This window comes from Neolamprologus brichardi, chromosome 3 (assembly GCF_056152115.1).
Source record: "Neolamprologus brichardi isolate AB-2024 chromosome 3, ASM5615211v1, whole genome shotgun sequence".
In the NCBI taxonomy this organism is placed as follows: Eukaryota; Metazoa; Chordata; class Actinopteri; order Cichliformes; family Cichlidae; genus Neolamprologus; species Neolamprologus brichardi.
Window position 1 is genome coordinate 54,683,637 of NC_142106.1, and position 23,175 is coordinate 54,706,811.

Sequence of the window (23,175 nt, forward strand, 5' to 3'; positions counted from 1 at the left end):
CATTTAATTAATTATTTAATGGTGTATTTAATTAATTCATTATGGCAGTCCTGGCGTTCCATAAAACAATGTTACAAGATAAATATATATTCTTAGTGCTGCTCTGATTAGATTGTTTTATGTATTTTAATAAGAGAGGCCTTTATAAACCAAGCCCAGATGTGAGAAAGAACTAGGTCAGAGTGTGAACATAAAATAAGAGCTCGATTAGGCTGTAGAAACGGATGAAAATCCAGCAAAGTGAAGAGTGTGTGTGTGTCTGGCAGGAAGTGAAGCAGGAAGTCTGAATATAGCTTGTGAGCTTGTGAGAGACGTTTCAAAATGAAAACAGAGGAATTAGAGAATGAAAGTGCTAAGTAATAGTAATGAAAATGATATTAAATAAATGTCTTAGTGTGTTAATACAGGTGCCCATGGACTTGCTCAACCTCCTGGAAGAATACAGCAGAAAAATGATAGATTAACAGAATTGGGATGAAAACAGGCTTTGGTTTAAAATTTCACAGCTTCACCTCTCATCCTGTCCTTATCCTGAGAAGAAGCTTAAAGGGCAGTTAATCTCCTGATGAAGACAGAAGACAGACAGAACAACACCGTGGACTTGAAGAATTAAAAGCAGGCAAAAAGACAGTGCAACTGACCTAAAACACTGAAGGGTCCAGCAGCATATATGTTGATGGAAACATGCGCTCTGAATTACAAGCTGGAAAGTGCAGCAGTGACATGACTGTGTGAAACCACTGGATGGGACTGTGTGAGTCTCATATTTGCCATGCTGGGAGTTAAGCGCCAAGAAAAGACTGAGAAGAGGAAGAGAGAATGAAGAGAGAAGAAGAAACAGCTGATTTGGGCCTGTGTTTGATTTGGGAGGCCACGCAGGAAGTTGAGAGAAGAGGGGACGAGGACCGGTGAGAGGTGAAGGCTGGACGTGTTAAAGTGACAGCATAGGAAAATTGGGTTGAACATTGAGGCTGAATTTGTGGGTTTAGAAACATCCAGAGCATCACAACAGAAAGGTAAAGAAAAAAAGAAAAAGAGAGAGAAAGAAATAAATAAACTAATAATACATAAATGAATAGAAAAATAGAAAACACACATGTAGAAATTGTCACATGTGACATTATTTTTGGAGAGAATCAGAAGTGAGACAGTTTGAATCCACAGTTCAGCGCAAAGATGCAGGAATTAAATCTGATTATAAAAACACATCGAGGCAACGAAGACCAGCTAACACTCAATATTAATATGAATACACAACATACACGCAGTGAAGACATGCTTACATTCATGAATGTGAATACATGACATAAATGCTAAAGGGTGTAGATTTAACACACTTAAACGCTGAAGCTGAGGAATAACTCAGGAAGTTGCAGGACAATAGAGTGACTTTTGTGAAAAGGAAAAAGAGACTGGGAGGACCAACCAGTGATTAGAAGCTTAAAGCAGGTTTAAAATAGTGAATTAGAAGTGGTTTCCAGCTGATTGAGCAAAAGAAGTGACGACTGTAGAAATAAAAATAAAATGATAATAATTGAATTATGCGGCAATGTTTTGAATATGCATTTCTGTTGTCAGGGCAACTTCTCGAGATGTGACTCAATATGCAAATTAGTTGAATGAGTGGGGACAGAAAACAAAGAAAAAAGAAAAACTCAAGTTTCCTGTCTGAGACATGAGTGAAGTTTGCATTGAGAGAAATATATCTGTGACTGTGTGAGAAGAATTGTTTGGTCAAATATATGATAGCAGCCGCAGGACAATTAAATAAAGTCTGTGACTAAGTGCAGTCGTGCAGATTTGGAGAAGAAGTTTATAATTTAGTGATGACACATTGTTATAAAGTGTTTAGAAAGGGCTTAATGGGAATATTACTGTTGGGCAAACTGTGCGGCTTTTAACAAGATTTTCTGTGTATTTAGCAGGTGAAACTATGTCAGTTGACTTCAGACTGTCAGGAAGCTGAAGAACCTGAGGCCAACCACTGAAATATGATGTGGGCAAAATGAACAGAGGGAGAGATTTTAAGTCTGATTTCAGACTATGTAAGTATTAGTTAAGCCAAGAGTCGGTAAAAGCTTTATGGCCCGGAAAGTTCTAATTCCCACAACATATTGTTAGATTAGTAAGCAAAACTTTTCTGTGATGAAGATTTTTGGGGTTGTTGTTTTAGTGATGGGTTCATTCTGTCAGTTAGGTTTGGCTTGTTTTCTTATTTCAATAGAGGGAGTTTTACTAAACATGGACGTGTCGAGGAGGGGCTCATTATTTTTGTAACAGTGCACTTAGAGAAAACTGTCAGGTGTCGCCCCCTTTGGTGATGATGTTTTGTGCTCTGATGAGCTAATAATCAGCTCTCTTTTTCTCCTCTTTTGTTCTAAGCAGGCCTGCAAGATTGAATTAACAGCGCTGTAAAACATTTTTGTGAGAGCAAATATAAGGTGAGCTTTTCCAGATTACAATGGGCTGAGGAAAAGGTCACCTGTGGGAACCTGCGAGTTCCTGTCTAAAAGGATTGCAGCGAGTCAATCCAGTCCAAGATCATAAAGAACTCTTTTTCTAAAAACAAAAGAAGAAACAAATAAATGAGCTCATGTTGATGAGGGTGGAGAATCTGATCCTTTGCGCGTGAGGCTCCACTATCAGCAAGATCTAGTGTGAATGCGTGTGCATGATGTGTGTGACTGGACTGTGACTGGACTGACCATGTGGACTAAAGTGTTGACTGACTTGACACTGAGACAAAGACTGGACAAACGTTAGGATGAGTAGATGTTGACAAACAATTCACGACGCCGGTAAGAAAAGGGTGGATGCTTTGCTTTGCTTTGCTTTTGGCAGGAGCAGGAGCACAAGAGAGAGAGGGAGACCGAAAGGTTCACATGAGAGTGTGGAGCTGCAGACTCGACCCTTGGGCGGCTAATTTTGGGTTGCTGATGTTTGCTTTAAGAAAATGTTGTTTTATTGACTGGGTTTAGATGATGGTATCACATTATATTGTTGGGAAAATGCCAAATGCTAAAGGGGAGAAAATGTTTGATATTACTGATGTTACCATTAACCAAAGCAGGCCACTGTAGAAGTCAATGACATTTTATAGAAGGAAAATAGAACCAAAGCAAAATGTAGGAGTTATATAGGGGATTGGTAGACTTGTCACATTCCAAATCCAGTTATGGAATAACAAACACTGGTCCAAGGGAAAGGGCATGTGATACGAGGTGGTGCTGGAGGAAAACGAGCAAAGTAAAGACAGCAAACCTATTTTGGTTTGATATGATAAAGTCAAATTAAAAGAAGTACCATGACACTCAGAGGATCAACATGAAACTAAAACATACGCAAATTTTGTATGAAGCACATGACTGATAACTGTTCTGTTTTAAGTTTAGTTTCTTATAGCACAGAGTGGATCACAGTGAGGGAAGGACAGGGGGGGAAACTGAGTTTTAAATGTGAAGTTGATGCTAATATACAGGTTTTGTTTCTAGGTCGTTCTGGGGATGCAGGCTCTGGGTTGAGCCAGAAGTTGAAAAGATCGAACATGATAATTAAACTGATTTTATTATTTAAACACAGGTTTGCAGGCCCGGAGCAAATATACTCGAGAGGAGAATCGCTGAGGTTTTCTGAGAAATGATATGATGAACCTTTTTCTTTTAATTTTCTAGTTGTGGTTTTGTTTGACACATGAAGATGTGTCAAAAGGGGGAGTTTTAGGTCTAATTTGAAACAATGGATGATATGATCAGTGTGTGACTTTTTGTGTGTTTGATCATTTAGCTGCGGTAAAACTTAGGCATAAGTAATTGCTTTTATGCTTAAGCTTAACTGATTGAAAATGTTTGTTTTCTTTATGATTTCTTTTACTAGAATAAGCGCTTATAATCATTTTTCATACACACATTGCAATTGCACTGATAGGAGTTGCCACTCAGTCTTGTGAAGGTCATAAGCTTCGTTCAGCGTGACTGTCTGGATTGAAATATGGTAGGAAAAGGACTTAGAGTGCTTAGGGGTGAATGCAAACACGCTTACACACAGAAATAATAATTAGGCTAATCCTTTTGATTAGAGAGTCCCGAATGTGATATTTTGAACCAACTTTGAATAATCAAGAGAAGAATTGATGAACATATTTGATTATTGAGGCGTAGCAGAGAGAGGTGTTTTCCTGTTCTGTCCTTTACAGGAGAAGATTCCAGAACCACAGCAAAACCACGAAGGGGTTGGTGAGAATCCAGGAACCAAGAGGAGGGGCACCCAAAAGAAGCACAGAGCACAGAGAAACCTCTCAGAAAATGTGTTGTTTAGATTGAAAAGAAGATTAAAAGCTTGTTAGACAGAGGTTATAATGTGAGCACAAAGTAATGAAGGGTAATGGGAGGATTAGCTTTAGTAATAGTTTGTATGATTTTTATGTCAATTGCCCAAACACAGTGTTCAGACCGGATATGCTCCACCCGTTAAAGGGGGCGAAGGGACAAATGAAGTGAACTGTAAGTGTGTGCTTAGAAACCAGGAGTAAATGTTTAAAAGAGGAAACGGGTTAACTGTGTAGAGATCGTTTCCATAGACTGACAAAAGTAATGTTGGACCTTTTTACCAGGACAAAGTTAATTATATCTGTTTTTAGTTCACAGTAGTTATTGAGGGAGTCAGTTAATTAGGTTAACTCATAAAATGAGTTCAAAAGGGGGAGACTGTTACGAAATAAATATATATTCTTAGTGCTTATTTTCTGATTATATTGTTTTTTGTACTTTGTAATAAAGTCAGAGGGTGACAGATCGCCTAGCAACAGAGGCTTTAGTAAGGGGAGGTTAAAAAACAGGAAGTTTTGTGCAGAGCTGCAGAGGCATATTAATAAAATACAGGAAACCAGACAGAAAAAGAAGAACTAAGTAACACACACACACATTAGTCAGAGCAGAAGGAGTTGTTTTGATGGAAACTGTGTGTGTCTGTGTGTGACCTATAGCAGAACTATGTATACCCATTCTGGCTTCTAATGCTTTCAGACCTGAGCGTGTGTTAGTGGGTACAGGTCTCCGTTTCTGGAAATGTACAATAAAGATCATTTTTTGAACTTGACCACTCTGAGTCGGAAGTCTTTCTCTGTCACCAAAAGAATTCAAAAGAACGGAATTTAATAGTCACATAGCATCGATTTGTCACATGGCATCGGTATGTTAGGTTTTGGGATGAGAACGTGTTGGATGGTTACCTGTCTTGGTCTGGTGGAGGTCTCTTCCCATAAGAAGACTGATGACTTTTTCATTAACACTGAAGTGTTTCTTTCTTCTCTCTCCCCTCAGATGACATCACACTATAACCAAGGACACCTGATAAGGGATCATCTGATTGTGGCTTCTCTAATAATCTTTCTAATAGTAATATTGTTCACTGTTATGTTACAGAGTGAAGTGAGATTAGTGCTGTAAAACTTCCATAACACTGAACAGATGCCACCACAGATATGTTGAAATCTCAGTCAAAACTAGCAAGTAAAAACAAATGAAATCCATGAATCAGAAATGCTGATTGTTGAACAGATAATTCAGTCTGTACATGAGGAGGATCCACTTTAGACTAAACTACATACAGAAACACAGGAACCAGGGCACAGTGTAAATCCAGGAGCTCTGTGTGCAACAGCTGACCTGTATGAACACAAAACATTGATTGAAGTCCACGTTGATGCTTTCTGTCTGTTTAACTTTTACATTTGAAGTAACACATTTTACTTCAAACACACAGATCAGGTAGAAAACTGTGGATTAGAAAACAAATTCATCAAGAAGGTCCTGAAGCAAGAAGTTCATCATTGCATAGAGTAAGAAAAAGGACATGAATCATCCCACGGGTATGTGCAGTCGTTATATTATCATCACCTAAATCATGTCTGCATACTGTGTGTGTGTGTGTGTGTTTGTGTGTTTCTTTTTTAAATCTTCTACTTAGAGTTCAAATTTGGATAGTGATAAAAACACTGCACTGCTTCATTTAATATTTAATTGAACACATCTGTGGTTGAATTTGAATCTTAAATGTTTTTGATTTCAAAGATGTGGTTCTGATATGAAGGAACAGAGTAAATTGTTGCCATGGATACAGTGAGACAGACGCCTCAGACCATTATTTTTTTATTTCTTTTGCTTTTTATTTTATTGTTTCATTTCTTTATTTTTACATTTTAAAAAGTGTATTTGTCTGAATGAACTAATCACCATTTTCCATGCTTTGTATCACTGGTCATACTGGGAACAGCCATAGAAAATGTTTGTAAAGAAGAAATCTTAAACATGAGCAGATTCTCAGGCGATTTCTGTTTCCTAACCATTGTTTCAGTGCACACGTCCCATCACTACATGTGTGTTAAAGATTTCTTTGGGATCAAAATAATCCGCTGACAGTTATCAGTACAAACAGAATGCAAAAATCAAAAGTTCAGACTTCAGAGTTACTAAAACAGAGATGTGAGGAAAACTGGTTCTTCACACAACTTTTCATGTGTGAACAGTAGAGGTGGTTTCATTTTCAAATGTAGGTATTGCAGTGAGGATTGCAGGGAGACATTTGCTGAATAGCTGGCAGCTCTGCTCCTGTAGACTGCCTCTGAATGTGTGTGTGGTAATAAAGTCACTTTAATTAAATGTCACCTGTTAGGGAAAACTTTGTGTTAACTGAAGAAAGTTCACTTCTCTTTCATTGCAGCTCCACTCTTATTTTTGATGCACTCATTTGTTTAATAAATGATTTCAATGATTTTGCCACACCTCTGCATTGTCAGGTCGGAGCATGTGTGCTTTTGATGAAATGCTGATATGATGACGCTTGATTGGGGAAAGATTTCCACAGGTGGTGTTGTTGGTCTCCTTCTTCCAGTTTTCTTGTTGCTGCCTCTCTCCTCGCCTCAGTTGCTGCAGCTGTATCATGTATGTTGTTATGTTACATACAAAGAGGAACAGGAATTTGTGACATTAAAGAGTAAAGATTCTTCTAATTGTTTTCCATCTCATCTCCTACTGCTTTAGTCTGCGTGGACAATATATGAGTAAATCATTACCAAGCCAGATTATATTTGGAATATTTCAAACAGAGTACATTACAGTGAAATCTGCTTTCAATGTGACATTTACTTTGATCCTTTAAGACACAGTTTATACATCAGACAAACTGTTTGTAGAGCGATTAAATGTTTAATATTGTTGTTAAAGTTGTACAGATGAGCGTTAATCACCAACAGCTTCATTAATGTGGATGAACTGGACGGTTCCAGGGAAACTATCAGGATCACATGCCTCCAGTGGTCACTGTGAGTAACTACAACTCTGCACATACAATAATTAAGATGAAGATATGTTTTTATTGTAGAAAGATGAACCAAATTTAGTTTGACTCTCTGACAAACGATGGCAAGATAAAAGTAGTTTGTTAAAAAAAGACACAAAAGTGGTAACAATGAAAACAAATACAAACAACAGCATATCCTGATATGAGGCTCACAGATCAGGATCAATACAATACGTAGCAACCGACATTGATGTTGCCATGGTGACCACTGCCATATATAGTATTTCTGTTACCTCACTTGAATTAAACATCAACGCTGGCTGTTTTTCATTTTACTAATGAGTCCACTCTCTTCCCTCACTTTCGTCTCTTCCTCGTGTTTGAGCTCCTCTCAGAGAGGATTTAAGAAAGAGCTTTGATGATGGCTGTAGCTCAGGAGATAGAGCAAGGCATCGAATGATCAGAAGGTTGGTGGTTCAATCCCTGACTGCTCCAGCTGACACACAAAGTATCCTTGAGCAAGACACTAACCCTCTCCGATGCATCCATCAGAGTATGAACGTGTTAAACAAGAATCAGTCCATTCACCATGGAAATATCAAAGTAGAAAGTGATGTCAGTTATGATTGGCTGCACAGCTGGATCACATGACCAGGTGAGTGGTACAAATAACAGGAAGCTTCTCTTGTGGCTTTAATAATCATTTGAATTGATAACTTATGATTTACAGACTGTTCTTTATCTTTTCATTGTCGTCTGAAACACAGAAAAATATCAATGTTGGAAAATATGACATTTGTATCTAGTTTCTAAAGGATGGTTTAATTCTCCAAAGGCCACCACAGACATGACAAAGTTATTTCATCATTATAATGCACAAAAACAAAAATCAGGATGAGCCCTGCTGCTCACCAAACTTGTGTTGAAGAATAATTTGTGAATCATTTAGTTGAAAACATCAACTGACTGAATCCATGAATCTCATCATGTGTTTCAGAGTGAAAGACACAGACATGTACAGACTGAACTGTTTCTCTAACAGGTAAGACTAACTACACAGAGTCACTGACCCAGGGCCAATTAAAATTATTCTTACAGACTTCTGCAGAAGGTCCTTCAACATATGCAGCAGCTGCTCTATATTTTTTATCAGTCTGTTGTTGGCATGAAGCTCTCCACGCTGGAGGAGGTGATCTGTGACACACTGCTGTCAATCATGGACAATGACTCTCACCCTCCATGATACACTGGACAATCTGCACAGCAGTTTCAGCAACAGGTTCCTTCAACCCCGCTGTCTGAGGGAACGTTACAGGAGATCGTTCCTTCTGCTGCCTTCAGACTCTTCAATTCATCCACTTGGGTCAGATCCACACATGTGGAACAGAAATAATCACACCTCAATGCAGCCTGTCACTTTGTACACCACAATATATTTGCACACATACTTATCCTTTTATACTGGTGTTTATATTTATACCTACATTTCTCTATTTCTCTATTTATCTGAATATTTATCCATCATAACTCTGTTTCTACACTCACTTTATACGAGTGCTTGTTGTTTCTTGTATATTTGCTGCTATGACAACTCAGTTTCCCTCCTGGATTAATAAAGTTTCTCTGATTCTGAAATACAGTGAGCCATTATATTTGTAGTTTCTAACTAACAATATAAAGGCTCAGCAACCGATAGTGCCACAACACCTCCCACTGGCAGCTGAAGGAACTTTTAAACAAAGGACTTTGTAATTGAAGCTTTATTTATACAGGTCGGCTCATTGAGACTCAATGTCTCATTTACAAGAGAGACCTGTTCCAGACAAACATATTAAAATTACAACAATAAAAGAAAAGTTTGTGTAATGTACTCATATTAAAAACGAGAACAAGTTCCCAGAGATGGTTTCACAAAAACATGTGTACGTCTTTTGAAGTCTGCAAGTGAAATCAACTGAGAGCCTTAAATCCTTCGGTTATGTTTTCCATGAAGACGGAGCAGAAAAGGAGAACGCCTTCTTCCCAAGCTCTGCATGAACTGATGGAACAGTGAATGTAATGATGTCCTGAGACTGCAGGCTATGACTAAACTGTTTGCCTAACATGTACTCTGATAAATAGGAGGCAGTAAACCAGAAACAGATTTATAGATAAAATGATACTAATGGACCATCCTGTGTAAGACCAATGAGGACCAGTTAACCAGAGAACACAGAGTACAGTGGTGTGTTAAAGGTTTACAGACAGTTATAAATCTTAATGCCCCATGATGGACAAAATGCAACAGATGAAGAGAGCGAGCAGAGTCATTCATATAGATCATGCCACTGTAATCCAGGGCAGGTAAAAAAAAGGTGGCAGCAACAAGCTTTTTCCTGTGAAACATGATCTGTTCCTGGAAGAGAAGCCCAACTTCAGCCTCAGTGTCTTTATTAGATGTTCAATGTGTGGCTTATAGGAACCACTGTCATCAATCACAATACCGAGGTATGTGTACGAGGCCACAGTTTCAATAGAAATACTTTGAGCAGATACAGGAGAAGGAAATAAAGCAGGACCCTCTTTCTGTTTGCGAACAACATGACTTTGTTTTTTTTCTACATTTAAAGCCAGTCTGAGCCAGCTGAGACTGAATACTATCAACAGCTGCTGCAATGGTTTGAAAACTATGTTGATGGTATAAAATGAACAGATGCATCTAGATTTTGTGCCACACCGTTGACATAAGAAGCCCAGGACAGAACCCTGTGCACTTGTTTAGTGACATTTAAAAAGCTGGAAGAGAGACAAAGTGTGATCTCACTAAATCCTTCTACAGTCTCTGTAGAAGGACAGAGCAGCAGCAGAGCAGTCCAGATACACTGATGATCCTCTGCCAGATCCAGAGGGACACACAGGGATGATGCTGGACTCTACATTGTGTCTGACAGTGGAGCTGTTCTCAGAGCAGTTCACTCTGCAGCACTGACAGTCATCTGCACTTCTTCTCATTCCTCTGTCAGTCACTGCTGGATGAAGCTCTCCTCTCCACCTCCCAGTAACATGGCCCAGTCAGAGCGTCTCTACACACAAGCTGCTGCTGCTTCAACCTCTCTGGCTCATCAGGACACAGCTCCTCCTCTCTCAGCACACACACCGTCCTGTTTACCATCATCAGCTCCACCTGCAGAGAGAAGAAGGAAGAGCAGAGGAGATAAACGAGTGTTTCCAGAGACTCTTCATCAGCTGTCAGTCAGTGATGCAGCACATCCAGTATAAAGAGCAGCAGGGACTTCAGTGCTGGGACTGTACTAGGACTCATTGTTGCTTCACTTTTTCTAATCTTTGGATTTTTATTGAAGTTGATGAAAATGTTTTTCACTCCTAGTTTGAGTTTGGACTTTCATTCATTAGAAGAACCTTGGTGTGTCCACTCTGAGCTCTGTAGGAACCCCAACAACAAGCCCAACAATCCAGATGGACGGTTCCAGCTGTTAACTGGAGGAATTCCATCCAAACATCTGCTCTCACTAAATTCTTCCTCACCTACAGACTGTGTTCTTCACTGCTCTAAACTTGGAAATGAATGCAGTCATTGGTCTGCATGCTGCTTTGTTCAGAGAGCTGATTGGCTGTTGACAGCGTTTGATCAGAGTGAGTCAGCCGTTACCATGGTGACCATAAAGGTCGGAAACAGGAAGTGTTCGTGTCCAATCCTGAAGCCTGTCACCATTCTCCTCTCACAGCTTCACTGAGAAGCTGCAGCTTTACAGGAAACACTGGATCTTTGTTTCATACTGACTGTGTTTAGTACAATACTGCTGACAGCACCACCCACTCACTCTATCACTCTACTGACCTCAGAGCCTCCAGTCTGTAGTCTGGACTCTGCTGAAGATCAGACAGCAACTTCACATCTGGATCCTTCAGGTTGTTGTGCCACAGGTCCAGCTCTCTCAGATGGGAGGGGTTGGACTTCAGTGCTGCTGCCAGATAATCACAGCTGATCTCTGACAAACCACAGCCCTCCAATCTGTATGAAGAATGAAAGATGTAAGTTTATTAGACAAAGTGTGAGCTTGAAATCATTCAGTGTTTCATCATCTGTTCAGAGCTGAAGAAGGTTCAGAATGTAGAAGATTAGAAAATGGAAACTCCAAACAGCTGAAGCCAACAGGAAGCAGCTTCAAACAGGAAACTGTGCAGAGTTTCAGACTATATGTCCTGATGCAGCCAGTTGGATTTTGGAGATTTGAATCTCTGTTCTGTGACTAAGTCCTTGAATCATTTCTTCCAGTTGGTCCAACAAGACAGACTAAGTATTGGTCATGTGTTGTGGCTCCATTAGGGGAGCTTCTAAATGTGATGTGATGGCCCCTCTTGGTCTGTCATGTCACAGGACTTAAGAGAGCTCAAACTGGGCACACAGTTGTTCCAGTCTGGACCAAAGACTCTATACTGGGACTGAGGGACTGCTTTGACTGCACCCACTGGGACTTTTTAAAGGCTCATGTTCTCACTTAGATGATCAATTTCTACTGACATTTCATTCTGGGAAAAATGGGGATTACTTTGAAAACAGGAAGTATTTTCCCCAATAAGCAGCCCTGGATTAGTAAATGACTCCAACATGTTCTCAGGCAGAAGAAGCTGTCTTGTTATGAGGGAGAGAAGAAAAAGATTGAGGAACAGAAACTTGTTGAAAAAGAGATAAAGCAGCTAAAATCAGGTGTAAAAGTAAAGCAGAGGATGAGCTGAATAAAGGACACTCAAGGCTGGCTTGGAAAGGAATGAAGTCCATGGTGGGGATGCAGAACAAGGAGCAAAGATGAATGTGTGTTTGTGTGGAAATCTCTCAGTGGGATCAAATAGAGAAAAAGCCCTGGTCCTGATGCTGTGGGAGGGAAATGATGATGAAGTGTGCTGTGAGGAAGTGACTGGGAGATTTTCACACATTTTCCAGTCTTTCTTGGAACAACAGGAAGTTCCCAGCATATGGAAACAAAGGTTAAGTGTCCTATGGCACTCAGTGATGATGGTGCTGTGGCCCCACCACCTCCACCTCTTTGTAAAGGAACTAAATATAATCTGAAGCTTCAAATGGAACTAAGACTTCCTCCACTCGATGGCAGTGTCTGATGAGAAAGTGTTAGTGGAGCTGGCCTGGAGTCAGAAACAGGAAGATGCAGGATTTGGGATGAAATGGGGTAAAGTTGTTAGCACTAGTGCCTTAAAGCAAGAAGGTTGCAGGTTGAAGCTTTTTGGCCTTTCTGTGGAGGTTGGATGTTCTCCCACAGTCCAATGAAATGCTGCTCAGGTTCTTGGTGCTTCCTTTTTGGCTGTAGATGTGGATGTGAGAGAGTGCTTCTCTGTCTCTCTCTGTTGGCCCTGTTATGGACTGCTCACCTGTGCAAGTGGACCACGCCTCTTGCACTATGACAGCTAGGGCACAGGCTCCAGCCCTGTGAGCCTAAGCTGAATACACAGATCCATAGATGGCCTGAAATTCCCCAGTTAGCAGTTTGGTAGATAGCTATGACATGCTAATCCCATCCAGCAGCTGTATTCTACCTGTAAGCTGATCCCTGCTGAGCCAAAGCACTTTTTCATACACAAATTACAACCTTTAATAGAAACCTATTGGTCAGCATCTTATTAGCCTGCTGTTAGCTTCATTCCACAGAAAACTGAGAGAAACTAACAGAGTTGATAAAGAATAAAGAGAAATGTGCTGATTTAAAGCCTTTGAAGTGCTTCAGATGATCTCTGTCCACTTCTGTCCACTCATTCATTCATGTAAGCTTTCTAATGCAGCTTTGATCTTCACAGTCTGCTTTATGAAACTCATTCTAACCCTGAATGTCAGAGTGTTCCTCCTTCTCTTTCCCATCATTCATGCTGGCAGTGGAGGAGATTTGGATGTTGGACTGTGTTTTGGATGATGTGTGTATGTTTGTGTTGGACTGCTGTCTGTAAAGCAAACGCACATTTTATTTTGGATTTCAGTGTCAGACAGACTTTAAGGTGGAATGAAGACTTGGAGAGTTTCACAGTGAATTATAAAGTGGAGGATTTTTCTTCTTCTTTGAAGGTTTGAAATGTGAACATTGTTCTGCTGCAGTCAATGGACTAAACCAGAGAAGAAGAAAACAGACTTTACCATGAAGATCCTCAGTGTGGATCAGTATAATATCAGCCTGATGTCTGCAGTTTAGTGTCAGCACAACTTTCACATCATATTCATGTCAGCACAACTAAAACATGCTGACTGACCTCAGAGTTTCAAGTCCACATCCTGGACTCTCCAGGAAACCACACAGATGCTTCACTCCTGAATCCTGCAGCTTGTAGTTCTTACTCAGCACCAGCTGTCTCAGATGGGAGGGGTTGGACTTCAGCGCTGCTGCCAGATAATCACAGCTGATCTCTGACAAACGACAGTTCCTCAATCTGTATAAAGAATGAAAGATGTAAGTTTAGTAGACAAAGTGTGAGCTTGAAATCATTCAGTGTTTCATCATCTGTTCAGAGCTGAAGAAGCTTCAGAATGTAGAAGTTTAGAAAATGGAAACTCCAAACAGCTGAAGTCAACAGGAAGCAGCTTCAAACAAACACAAGAAGAGAAAAAACTCTGAATGTTTCACATTAAAGTCGTACATTTATCATAAAAACAGGACAAAGACTTGAAAAAGTCGTGTTTTTCCTTCCAGGAACCACAAGGCTTCACTTTTAAAGGTGAAGTGTGAAAGAAATGGACATATTTGAAGTCCAACACCTATTTCCAGTCACATTATTAAAGCAGACAAACTACAAGCTCATTTTCATTCCAACAAGTCATCTTCTGACCTGGACTAACAACACTGGTCTCTATGTGCAGCTGGCTGTGAGACCAGTGCTCAGGGAGTGTCTACAAAGTGCAACACTGAAAGAACATCACACACTAATTTGCTTCCAGCACTTTCACACAAACATCTTCTCTCATTATTGTCACCAAACTCTGTGGATCCTTTATTGCAAATTCAAATGGGATCAAATGGTCAGACAAAAGAGGGTTATGAGGAAATATGATGAAATGTTGTGTATTAGCAGCAAGTTATTGAATCTTTTTCCTCAGAAACCAAACAAAATGATTGACAAACATCTTTTTACAAACTCAGTGTTGGACTTGGATCAGCAGGATAAGCTGATGTTTAAAGGCATTTGAGTCTCGCTGTATGAGAGTCCAGTTATTACTCAATATTTATGGATGATGTTCTTTCAGTGTTGCACTTTGTAGACGCTCCCTGAGCCTCACAGCCAGCTGCACATGGACCAGCTGACATTACTCAGCATTAGAGACGGGTGTAAAAAAATGGATTTTCCTATTTAAATGGTTTTAATTTGAATAAAGCGATGTTGATTCATTCAATCCTGAATCGATTTTTAATATAAATGTATTTTGCCAGAATCTCAGGTTAAAGCTCCCAAAAGTATTTCAACAACAACCAAACAGATAAAACAGTAAATGAGAGCAGCTAAACACACAAAGATGGAAACACAGAGCGTGGATCGTTCACTCGACGGCATGTACACGGACACGCCGTCGGGGCTGAAAGTGGACAGCTCACAGATCCTGAAGCTGCAGGTTTCATCTGTCTCCAACCAAAACTGACTGAACCACCATCAAAAGAAGATCGAAACTACGCTTTACGTTTGATGAACATCGTCATGAATTCTCTCTGACTTTGACGTTTACTTCCTGCACAGCTCTCTCTCTCAGTGTACTTCAAGAACAGTTTACCTTCAAAAATCTGTTTTCTGCATTATTCACTGCTTATTACGCACCAGTCTGCTGTTGTGTTCACTGCTGTCGGCCTCCGAAAACAAAGCCTCATTTCTGCTGTTCAATACTGAAGAAATTGAAACCTTTTAAAATGATGACAGATTACAAACTCTCCGCTGTGTCTGTAATCAAACCTCTGTAACTTTGCTTCACTTCAGCAGCATCAGGTCATGTTCACATGTTGATTCATGGTTTGCTTCAGTTTTTGATCGACTGCAGAATATTTTGAAGGTTATCTGCTATAAAAAGCCAGAACAGGAAAATCTGCTTCATGTGTTTCTGTTTGATCATCAGTGACTTTGACACAAAGGCCTCTGCTGTGATGATCACACCTCTGATCAAGTCTCACAGTGTCAGCTTTGTTTTTATACATATGGATATGTGCTGATAAATGATCACAATTATAATATTTCCCACTGTCTGCTGTGTGCCGTGACCTTTGACCTGCTAAAGACAGTCAGCTGTGGATTATTCATTGTTGTGTCTGATACTTAGAACTGTGAGGAAGAACACTACACAGTTAATCAGGGTCCCCTCTCTCTGAATCAGGAAAGGTGGGCAGGCCGCGTGTGGGCCGCGGGCCATACGTTGAGTATCACTGTCTGAAATGTGAACATTGTTCTGCTGCAGTCAATGGACTAAACCAGAGAAGAAGAAAACAGACTTTACCATGAAGATCCTCAGTGTGGATCAGTATAATATCAGCCTGATGTCTGCAGTTTAGTGTCAGCACAACTTTCACATCATATTGATCTCAGCACAACTAAAACATGCTGACTGACCTCAGAGTTTCAAGTCCACATCCTGGACTCTCCAGAAAACCACACAGATGCTTCACTCCTGAATCCTGCAGGTTGTCGTTGTAGCTCAAGTCCAGCTCTCTCAGATGGGAGGGGTTGGACTTCAGCGCTGCTGCCAGATAATCACAGCTGATCTCTGACAAACCACAGTTCTCCAATCTGTATAAAGAATGAACGATGTAAGTTTATTAGACAAAGTGTGAGCTTGAAATCATTCAGTGTTTCATCATCTGTTCAGAGCTGAAGAAGGTTCAGAATGCAGAAGTTTAGAAAATGGAAACTCCAAACAGCTGAAGCCAACAGGAAGCAGCTTCAAACAAACACAACAAGAGAAAAATCTCTGAATGTTTCACATTAAAGTCGTACATTTATCATAAAAACAGGAAAAACACTTGAAAAAGTCGTGTTTTTCCTTCCAGGAACCACAAGGCTTCACTTTTAAAGGTGAAGTGTGAAAGAAATGGACATATTTGAAGTCCAACACCTTTTTCCAGTCACATTATTAAAGCAGACAAACTACAAGCTCATTTTCATTCCAACAAGTCATCTTCTGACCTGGACTAACAACACTGGTCTCTATGTGCAGCTGGCTGTGAGACCAGTGATAAGGGAGCGTCTACAAAGTGCAACACTGAAAGAACATCACACACTAATTTGCTTCCATCATCCAACCTGAAGAGGAAAAAGAGACGCCTCCCCTTCAAAGTAAAAGCTGCTCCTTGTGGACACAGTATCAAAGAAAGTCTACAGTATAACATAGAAAAGACAGAACAAAGTTTTGGTTGTTTTTAAATTGTGTAGAAATGAAACTACACTAAGCTCAATTATGTGACAGACATTTCATCCCATGTCAGTTTGGCCTCATCCTGGGCCGGATTATCCAGCACACACTCTGACCACAGGCCCAGGGGCCACGCACAGCTGGGCTCCATCCAAGAGACAGGAAACAAACCAACACAATAATAAAAAGCACCATGTGATCTTCTTACATCTTCAAGACAAACATAGAAAAAACATGAGCATATTTGTTTCCTGATAAAATGATGTGACAGGTAGAACAGAGTAAAGTGGTGGTGTTACAGCCTTTCTCCCCTCTGCTGCCGAGGCTGTTAGTCTCTCCCAAACTCAGCTACAGGACTTCCAAATGAATGAAAGCAGCAGAAGTGGCTTTACAAATGAAAGAGGAAGAGGAGAAGAAGAGGAGAGGGAGGCCACCCTGACCATCACTCCAGCTGAAAAAATTACACTTCCATTAAAGTTGGTGAGAAAATGTTGAGCAGGATGAGCTGCTGGCTAATCTGGAGGCTGTAGCAGCAGCTCACAGTCACAGTGGATTTCCACTCATGAAAGAGCTCTGGCTGCTTCATTTCTCATCTCATATCAGAGACGTTAATGCTTCACTGAAGCTGTACTGTGATGCTTCCATATTCCAGTGAGGCCTCCATAATGATTTCAGCTGTTCTGTACACACACTGTGTGCCCTGTATGGCTCAAAGTCTCTGCAGCCTGTTTTTATCTGCTATCATCAGATCTTCATCATCCTCATTCACATCCCTCACACACTCTACAGCCTCATCAGCACTGACTTCATCTTCACTGACTGATGGAGCACAACATGAACCTGTGGAGGCTGAAACACTGTCCTGTCAAACATCTCCCCGTCACCACTCCACTTCTGTCAGCCGTTAAATGAACCCTGCTCAAGTCTGTCACTTCTATTTGGAGCCAAAAGGAAAAACTGTTGTTCAGTCCTCTGGAAAGACAACATTTCTGAAAGCACTCAAACTTCTTCACATTTGTCTTCAGACACATCCTGAACATTTAGGAACTAAAGAAAGTTTCAAACATCAATCAAAGACCTGAAATATAGAAAAACAACAACAGCTGCAGTCAGTGAACTCACCTCAGAGTCTCCAGTCGACAGTTTGGACTCTCCAGTCCAGCACACAGAAGCTTCATCCCTGAATCCTGCAGGTCATAATTTCTTTTTTTATAAAGCTCTGACTTGTATTATGAGCATGAGCATACTTATTCAAAAAAGTAACTCAGTTTGGCAAACAACAACGTTTTTTGCAGCTATTTTTTTTAAATGCAGCCAAGGCGTTTTTAAATAAACATTTCAAACTATTTACAGAACAATCAGCTGTTCTGCATCAAATCTGATGACACACAAATTATTTGTGCCACTCCAAAAAATAATTTCTGTCCACTATGAGATAAAGGAGAACAACAGCCTGATACCTGCAGATCTGACAACAGCAGATGTATCACTGCTGTAACACCTGTAACATTCAGCAGTCGCCTCATTGTTCTGACACACAACAAAACTACACAAGATTTGCGCTAAACGTCTTAAATCTCTCACATCTCAAGACACCGCCGTCACTCCTAAAACTTCCCCCCATTTCTTAACAACAAGATGCCACGTTGCTATATCATTTTTGATTGGACGACATGGTACTTTTTTGGACGAATAGGAAAGGGAGAGGGGGTGAAGTTTGTTTTTGCTCACAGGCTTTCGAGCCTATTTTCTTATAAAACGCAGTTTTTAGCGTTTCTTCCCGCAGTAAATATAAACAACGACAGTATTAAGGAAGAAAAACAAACACTGCAGATATTTTTATCATAACTCTGGTTTTACGTGGCCGATCAACACAATTTAAAAACTGGTATAAAGTCCACACTTTTTCCGTCAGTTGTTCCGTCTGTCCTGCTCACATCTCCAATGGTTGTACACGTTGTCATTAACGTGGCTTCACTCCACATCAGCCACGCCGCTTTGCTCGCTAAAACACCGGTGTCGGCACATAAGGACGCTGCCATAGCCTGTCAATGACGTTGATTAGCTGCATATATACGATTGTAAATCTCATCATTGGCTGGACTATGGGATAAGGAGGCATCGTTCTAATCCCATACGGGAGCAGCCAGTCACTTACTGACTAACACTGCAAAACAGAATTGTTAAAGTAGGGGAGACCGGGGATAGTTGTAACGTGGGTCAGTTGTAACACTTCCAATTTCTCCAATCAGGGCTAAGTTTCAAATGATGTGACTCATCCTGTGCATGCCCAACTCAGTTCTGCTATCACATGTGAAAAATCAGCACATTTTGTCAAACACAGACAATTTAACATGAAAAAACGTAATTTGTATGCCAAAAAGTAAGTTTTTCTACTTTATTTCAATTTCTAATAGCATTATCTGCTTTGCAGTTAAACTCATCAAACTTAAATTATGTTATTTGTATGTCTATGGGGATATATTCTGTGTAGGTCTTTAGTGCTAATATTTTAGCCGTTGGCTGTAATGTTAGCTAGTTCATGGCTATAGGAGTCTGGGTCAGTTGTAACAGCAACAGTCTGGGTTAGTTGTAACAATAATGCAGATGTTACAACTTACCACACTATTACTTTAACTTATATTAAACAAGTTGGGGCAACGACATCAGCAGAGAGAGGTTCACTAGTCGCTTTTGTATATGCGGTTAATGCCATTGGCAACACAATTCCTCCACTGTTTGTGTTCCCACACATACATTATGCAGACCACTGTGTCAGAGATGGACCAGTAGGAAGTATTGGTAGTGGAAACAAATCAGGATGGGTGCAAGAAACAGATTTCCTCATCTTTCTGAAGCACTTTGCAAACCACACCAAGGTAAGCCATGGAAAAAAGTAATGGAATTGCGATGCTGGTGAACAATTACATTTTTTTCAGCTTCATTGTTATGTTCAAAATTGGTGCAAGAGTTGTAGGTTATAATGCCCACTGAGCCAATGAGGCCAAACTCAAGGAAGACCAACCAAAATTAATGAAATATTCAGTTACAGAAAATTCCATAATTTGTCTTTTTTGGGGGGTTGGAATATGTTCAAAAGCTCGATTTCTGCATTCTGTCACACACACACACACACACACACACACACACACACACACACACACACACACACAGTTACATAAAATGCTCTAAGTGCATTCATGTGTTGAATAAACAAAGATTGCATGGTAATGTTTTGTTAGTACCCTTTTTTCATTGTGTTAGATTTCACCCCAGGATATGTTACAACTAACCCAGACTCTGGGGTTAATTGTAACATTTCACTCTTTGTGTTTGAGACCATACCATGCAATGGGTAATTGTGCTGCAGAGAAAATAGCTGCACTATTTAATAGCTGAGACATGTAAATACTTTGCATTACATTTTGAATCCACTACCTTAAAAGAACTCCCATTTACAGACAGAAATGTCAAAAATGTTACAACTATCCCCGGTCTCCCCTATTAATTTTAATTTCAATTCAGGTTAGATTTTTTTTATGCGCAACACAGATTTTCTGTGCGCAGAGACCGTGCCAGCAGTGTGCAATTGCGCACGTGCACAGCTTAGAGGGAACATTGATGCTGAGCCTCCTGGCTTTGGGCTGGAACAAAAGGAAAGTGGAACAACTGGGCCGCACTTTGAGCCAGAGATATCTAAAGGTCATTTTTTCAACACCCATTTTAATGTGTGTGGTATGGGGGGAAAAACACCAGTACTCTAAAAATGTCAATATGAATGACATTTATTAATGTATTCTTAGATCATAAGGATCCTTAGAGAACAAGTGGAGAGCCTGAATGCGAGCAGAAATGAGCTGGGTGTGGATGTCAACACACTGCAGCAATGGGTGGCCGATGTGCAGCAATGGGCTGAAGGTGAGTCTCAATATAATGCACTCGTGTATAACAACAGGACCCACCATGGCCTCATTAAAGAACTTAGAATTAAGATCTTTCTGACAGTGTCAACAAACAATGAAAAATAAGCCTTGTAAAAGCACAATTGATGGCAGAGTTGTTGCGTTTGATCAAATTGGATTGGACCTGGGTTGAAGTGATGTCGTACTAGTTGGTTTTATAAACCTGAACACCAACATACTTGTTATCTCATGATAATGCAGCACATGAAGGCTCCAGATGTCTTATAATGAATATCATCAAGTCAGTGATTACAGAGTCCACTGTAGTTTGGTGACTGTTACTCATCCTGTATTCTGATTAATATTCCTCTCACTTAGAAACGGATCAAACTGATGGCAGCCTTGGAGCGTTGCAGGCACGAATAGAGGAGCTTGTCGTCATCATCAGAGTGCAAACACAAAGTCTTTACAGACAAAATGGTGTCACAGTTTCTTTGAAATGGACCGTTTGATGCTCAGTTTGCACAGCTTGTACAGCTACTTTGTAAACAGAATAAAATCAGATCAGGTTTGTTTAAGCTGGATGTGATTTGTTCTAACAAACAAATGGATGAGTGTAGATTAAAATGTAAATATATGCATTATGTGAAGGTGTGAATTTTTTATGATTATTTACAGATAGCAACAAGAGGCGACACAGAATTCACAAGGTCATCGTAGATGAAAAGAAACGCTTGGCGGCTGCTGTTGACGACTACAACAAGCTCGCTGAACCAACAAAGCAAATCGTATCCAGTGATGCCCTCATCCAGACCGACGTTTGGCCCTGGCAGAGCACAAGTGAACGTAAGCTCTTGATTTCTAAATATCCTTTTTAAACAAACTCCCAGTATCTGAGCAGCAGTTGAATGTTTTGTTCTTGAATCATAATGTGCTACTATGTTTTCCCATCTGATGTTGTTAAACTGTAGCTGCTGCTGACCTCCGGACAAAGAGAAAGGTCTTTGAGAAGGTGATGGTTGTGAGGCGCCTGAGAGAGGAGGAGATGATCCTTTGCAGGGAGATGCAGCATCACTGGACAGTGTTGTGAATGCGATCTGTGGTGTTGGGGACAATCTCCTCAGACTGTAAGCACATCTTTTATTTATTTATACATTTGGTGATGAATTGATTGAAAATAAGAGCAGATGCTAAAGTCTTACTGGATCTTTTACCTATATTTGGGTTGCTAGCTAACACTGCCTTCTCCCTTAAAAAAAGTTTAATTACATGATCCTAATTCCTTGTGTTTATGAGGTTTGTTTGTTTGTTTGTTTGTTTGTTTGACTTATATTTAATAGTTTTGTTCTTTTTACAGCCTCCCTTGTTGGCATGTCGGAGGATGCACAGAAAGGACTCCATAGCCTGGTTTAAAAAAACAAAGTGAACTGAAAGCTGAAATGGTCAAAGTAAACGACGTGTACAAGAGAATCCTCAGCCACCAACCACTCCTGGAAATGGACTCGGAGGAGGAGGAGGACATTCCAGACCATGCCGCTGAGAGTGATTTGAGCACTTCTGATGAAGACTGATTGTGTCATCATTGATGTTATGTTTGGTAAAATAAAAAGTTAATCATATCTGTTTGAGTGACTCGCCCCAGAACAAATGAAATTAATTATCTAGAAAGACAACCCTGATCAAAGACTAAGTAAAAGAGTAGAAAACAAAAGATAAGGAAAGGTACTGTGGGGTAGGAAAGAAAGGCCAGAGCTGTGCAAAATGACCTCCAGCAGGCCACAAATATGCACGTCTGTTCAAATGGTCAGATACTGACTCCATGAGGGTGGTTTCTTTGGGGGACCGCACAGCCCTCCATGTGCTCGGCAGAGGTTGTCATGTTTCGGCTGTGTACAGGCAGGAGAAGGACCCAAACGCAAAACTCACGACAACAAAATTAAACTCAAAAAGCTGCTTTATTGCAGAATGGACCGAAAAATATAACTAAACTAGGACATGGATAACTAACACACAGGGAAACACAGCCATGAGGGAGACTACGACACTGACAAAGCGAAACACAGGGCTTAAATACACAGAGGGATAACGAGGGAATGAGACACAGAAGGAGAGCACAGCTGGGAGTAATCAGGCTGGACGAGACAAGGGAAGCAAAACTAGAAACACTCACATGAGACATGCACCTTCAAAGTAAAACAGGAAACACACTGACTGAACTCTAAATATGCAAACTTAACAGCAACTGAGACAGAACATAGGGACCATGGTACAAAAAGGTCACAGTAGACACAACATTGAACACAGGGAAGCCATATTACAAAGCCAAAGAACTAAACCTTTGATAACCATAACTGAAATCTAGGGAAACAAGAAACAGCACAACAAAGGACTCAAAACATAATCCATAATATAAAAACACAAGATCTCTTCAAAATAAAATAGGAAACATAATGAGATGCAGACATGAAACACATGAAGAGCAGGGGAGACTTACATGGGTTGGAAGACACAAGGGGAATCTAATAACAAAGAACTAGAACAACTCATGAGCTTAATCATATAAACATCCGAATAAACTAAACTCAAAACACTGGG

At 40.2% G+C, this 23,175-nt stretch overlaps 1 protein-coding gene across 3 annotated transcripts in view; it reads right to left on the reverse strand.

The window, feature by feature from the left end:
- Positions 1-23,175, reverse strand: part of LOC148105865 (protein NLRC3-like) — a 232,103-nt gene that overhangs the window by 146,397 nt on the left and 62,531 nt on the right. The window contains exons 10-12 of one of the 3 annotated variants that reach the window (XM_087838912.1): positions 15,880-16,056; positions 13,549-13,725; positions 11,122-11,308 (exon numbers count right to left, since the gene is read on the reverse strand). In XM_087838912.1, the coding sequence (XP_087695038.1) occupies positions 11,122-11,308; positions 13,549-13,725; positions 15,880-16,056 (541 nt within the window). Of the gene's footprint in view, positions 1-11,121; positions 11,309-13,548; positions 13,726-15,879; positions 16,057-23,175 lie in introns of those variants that run through there. The other 2 variants (XM_087838913.1, XM_087838911.1) reach the window with 2 other exon arrangements.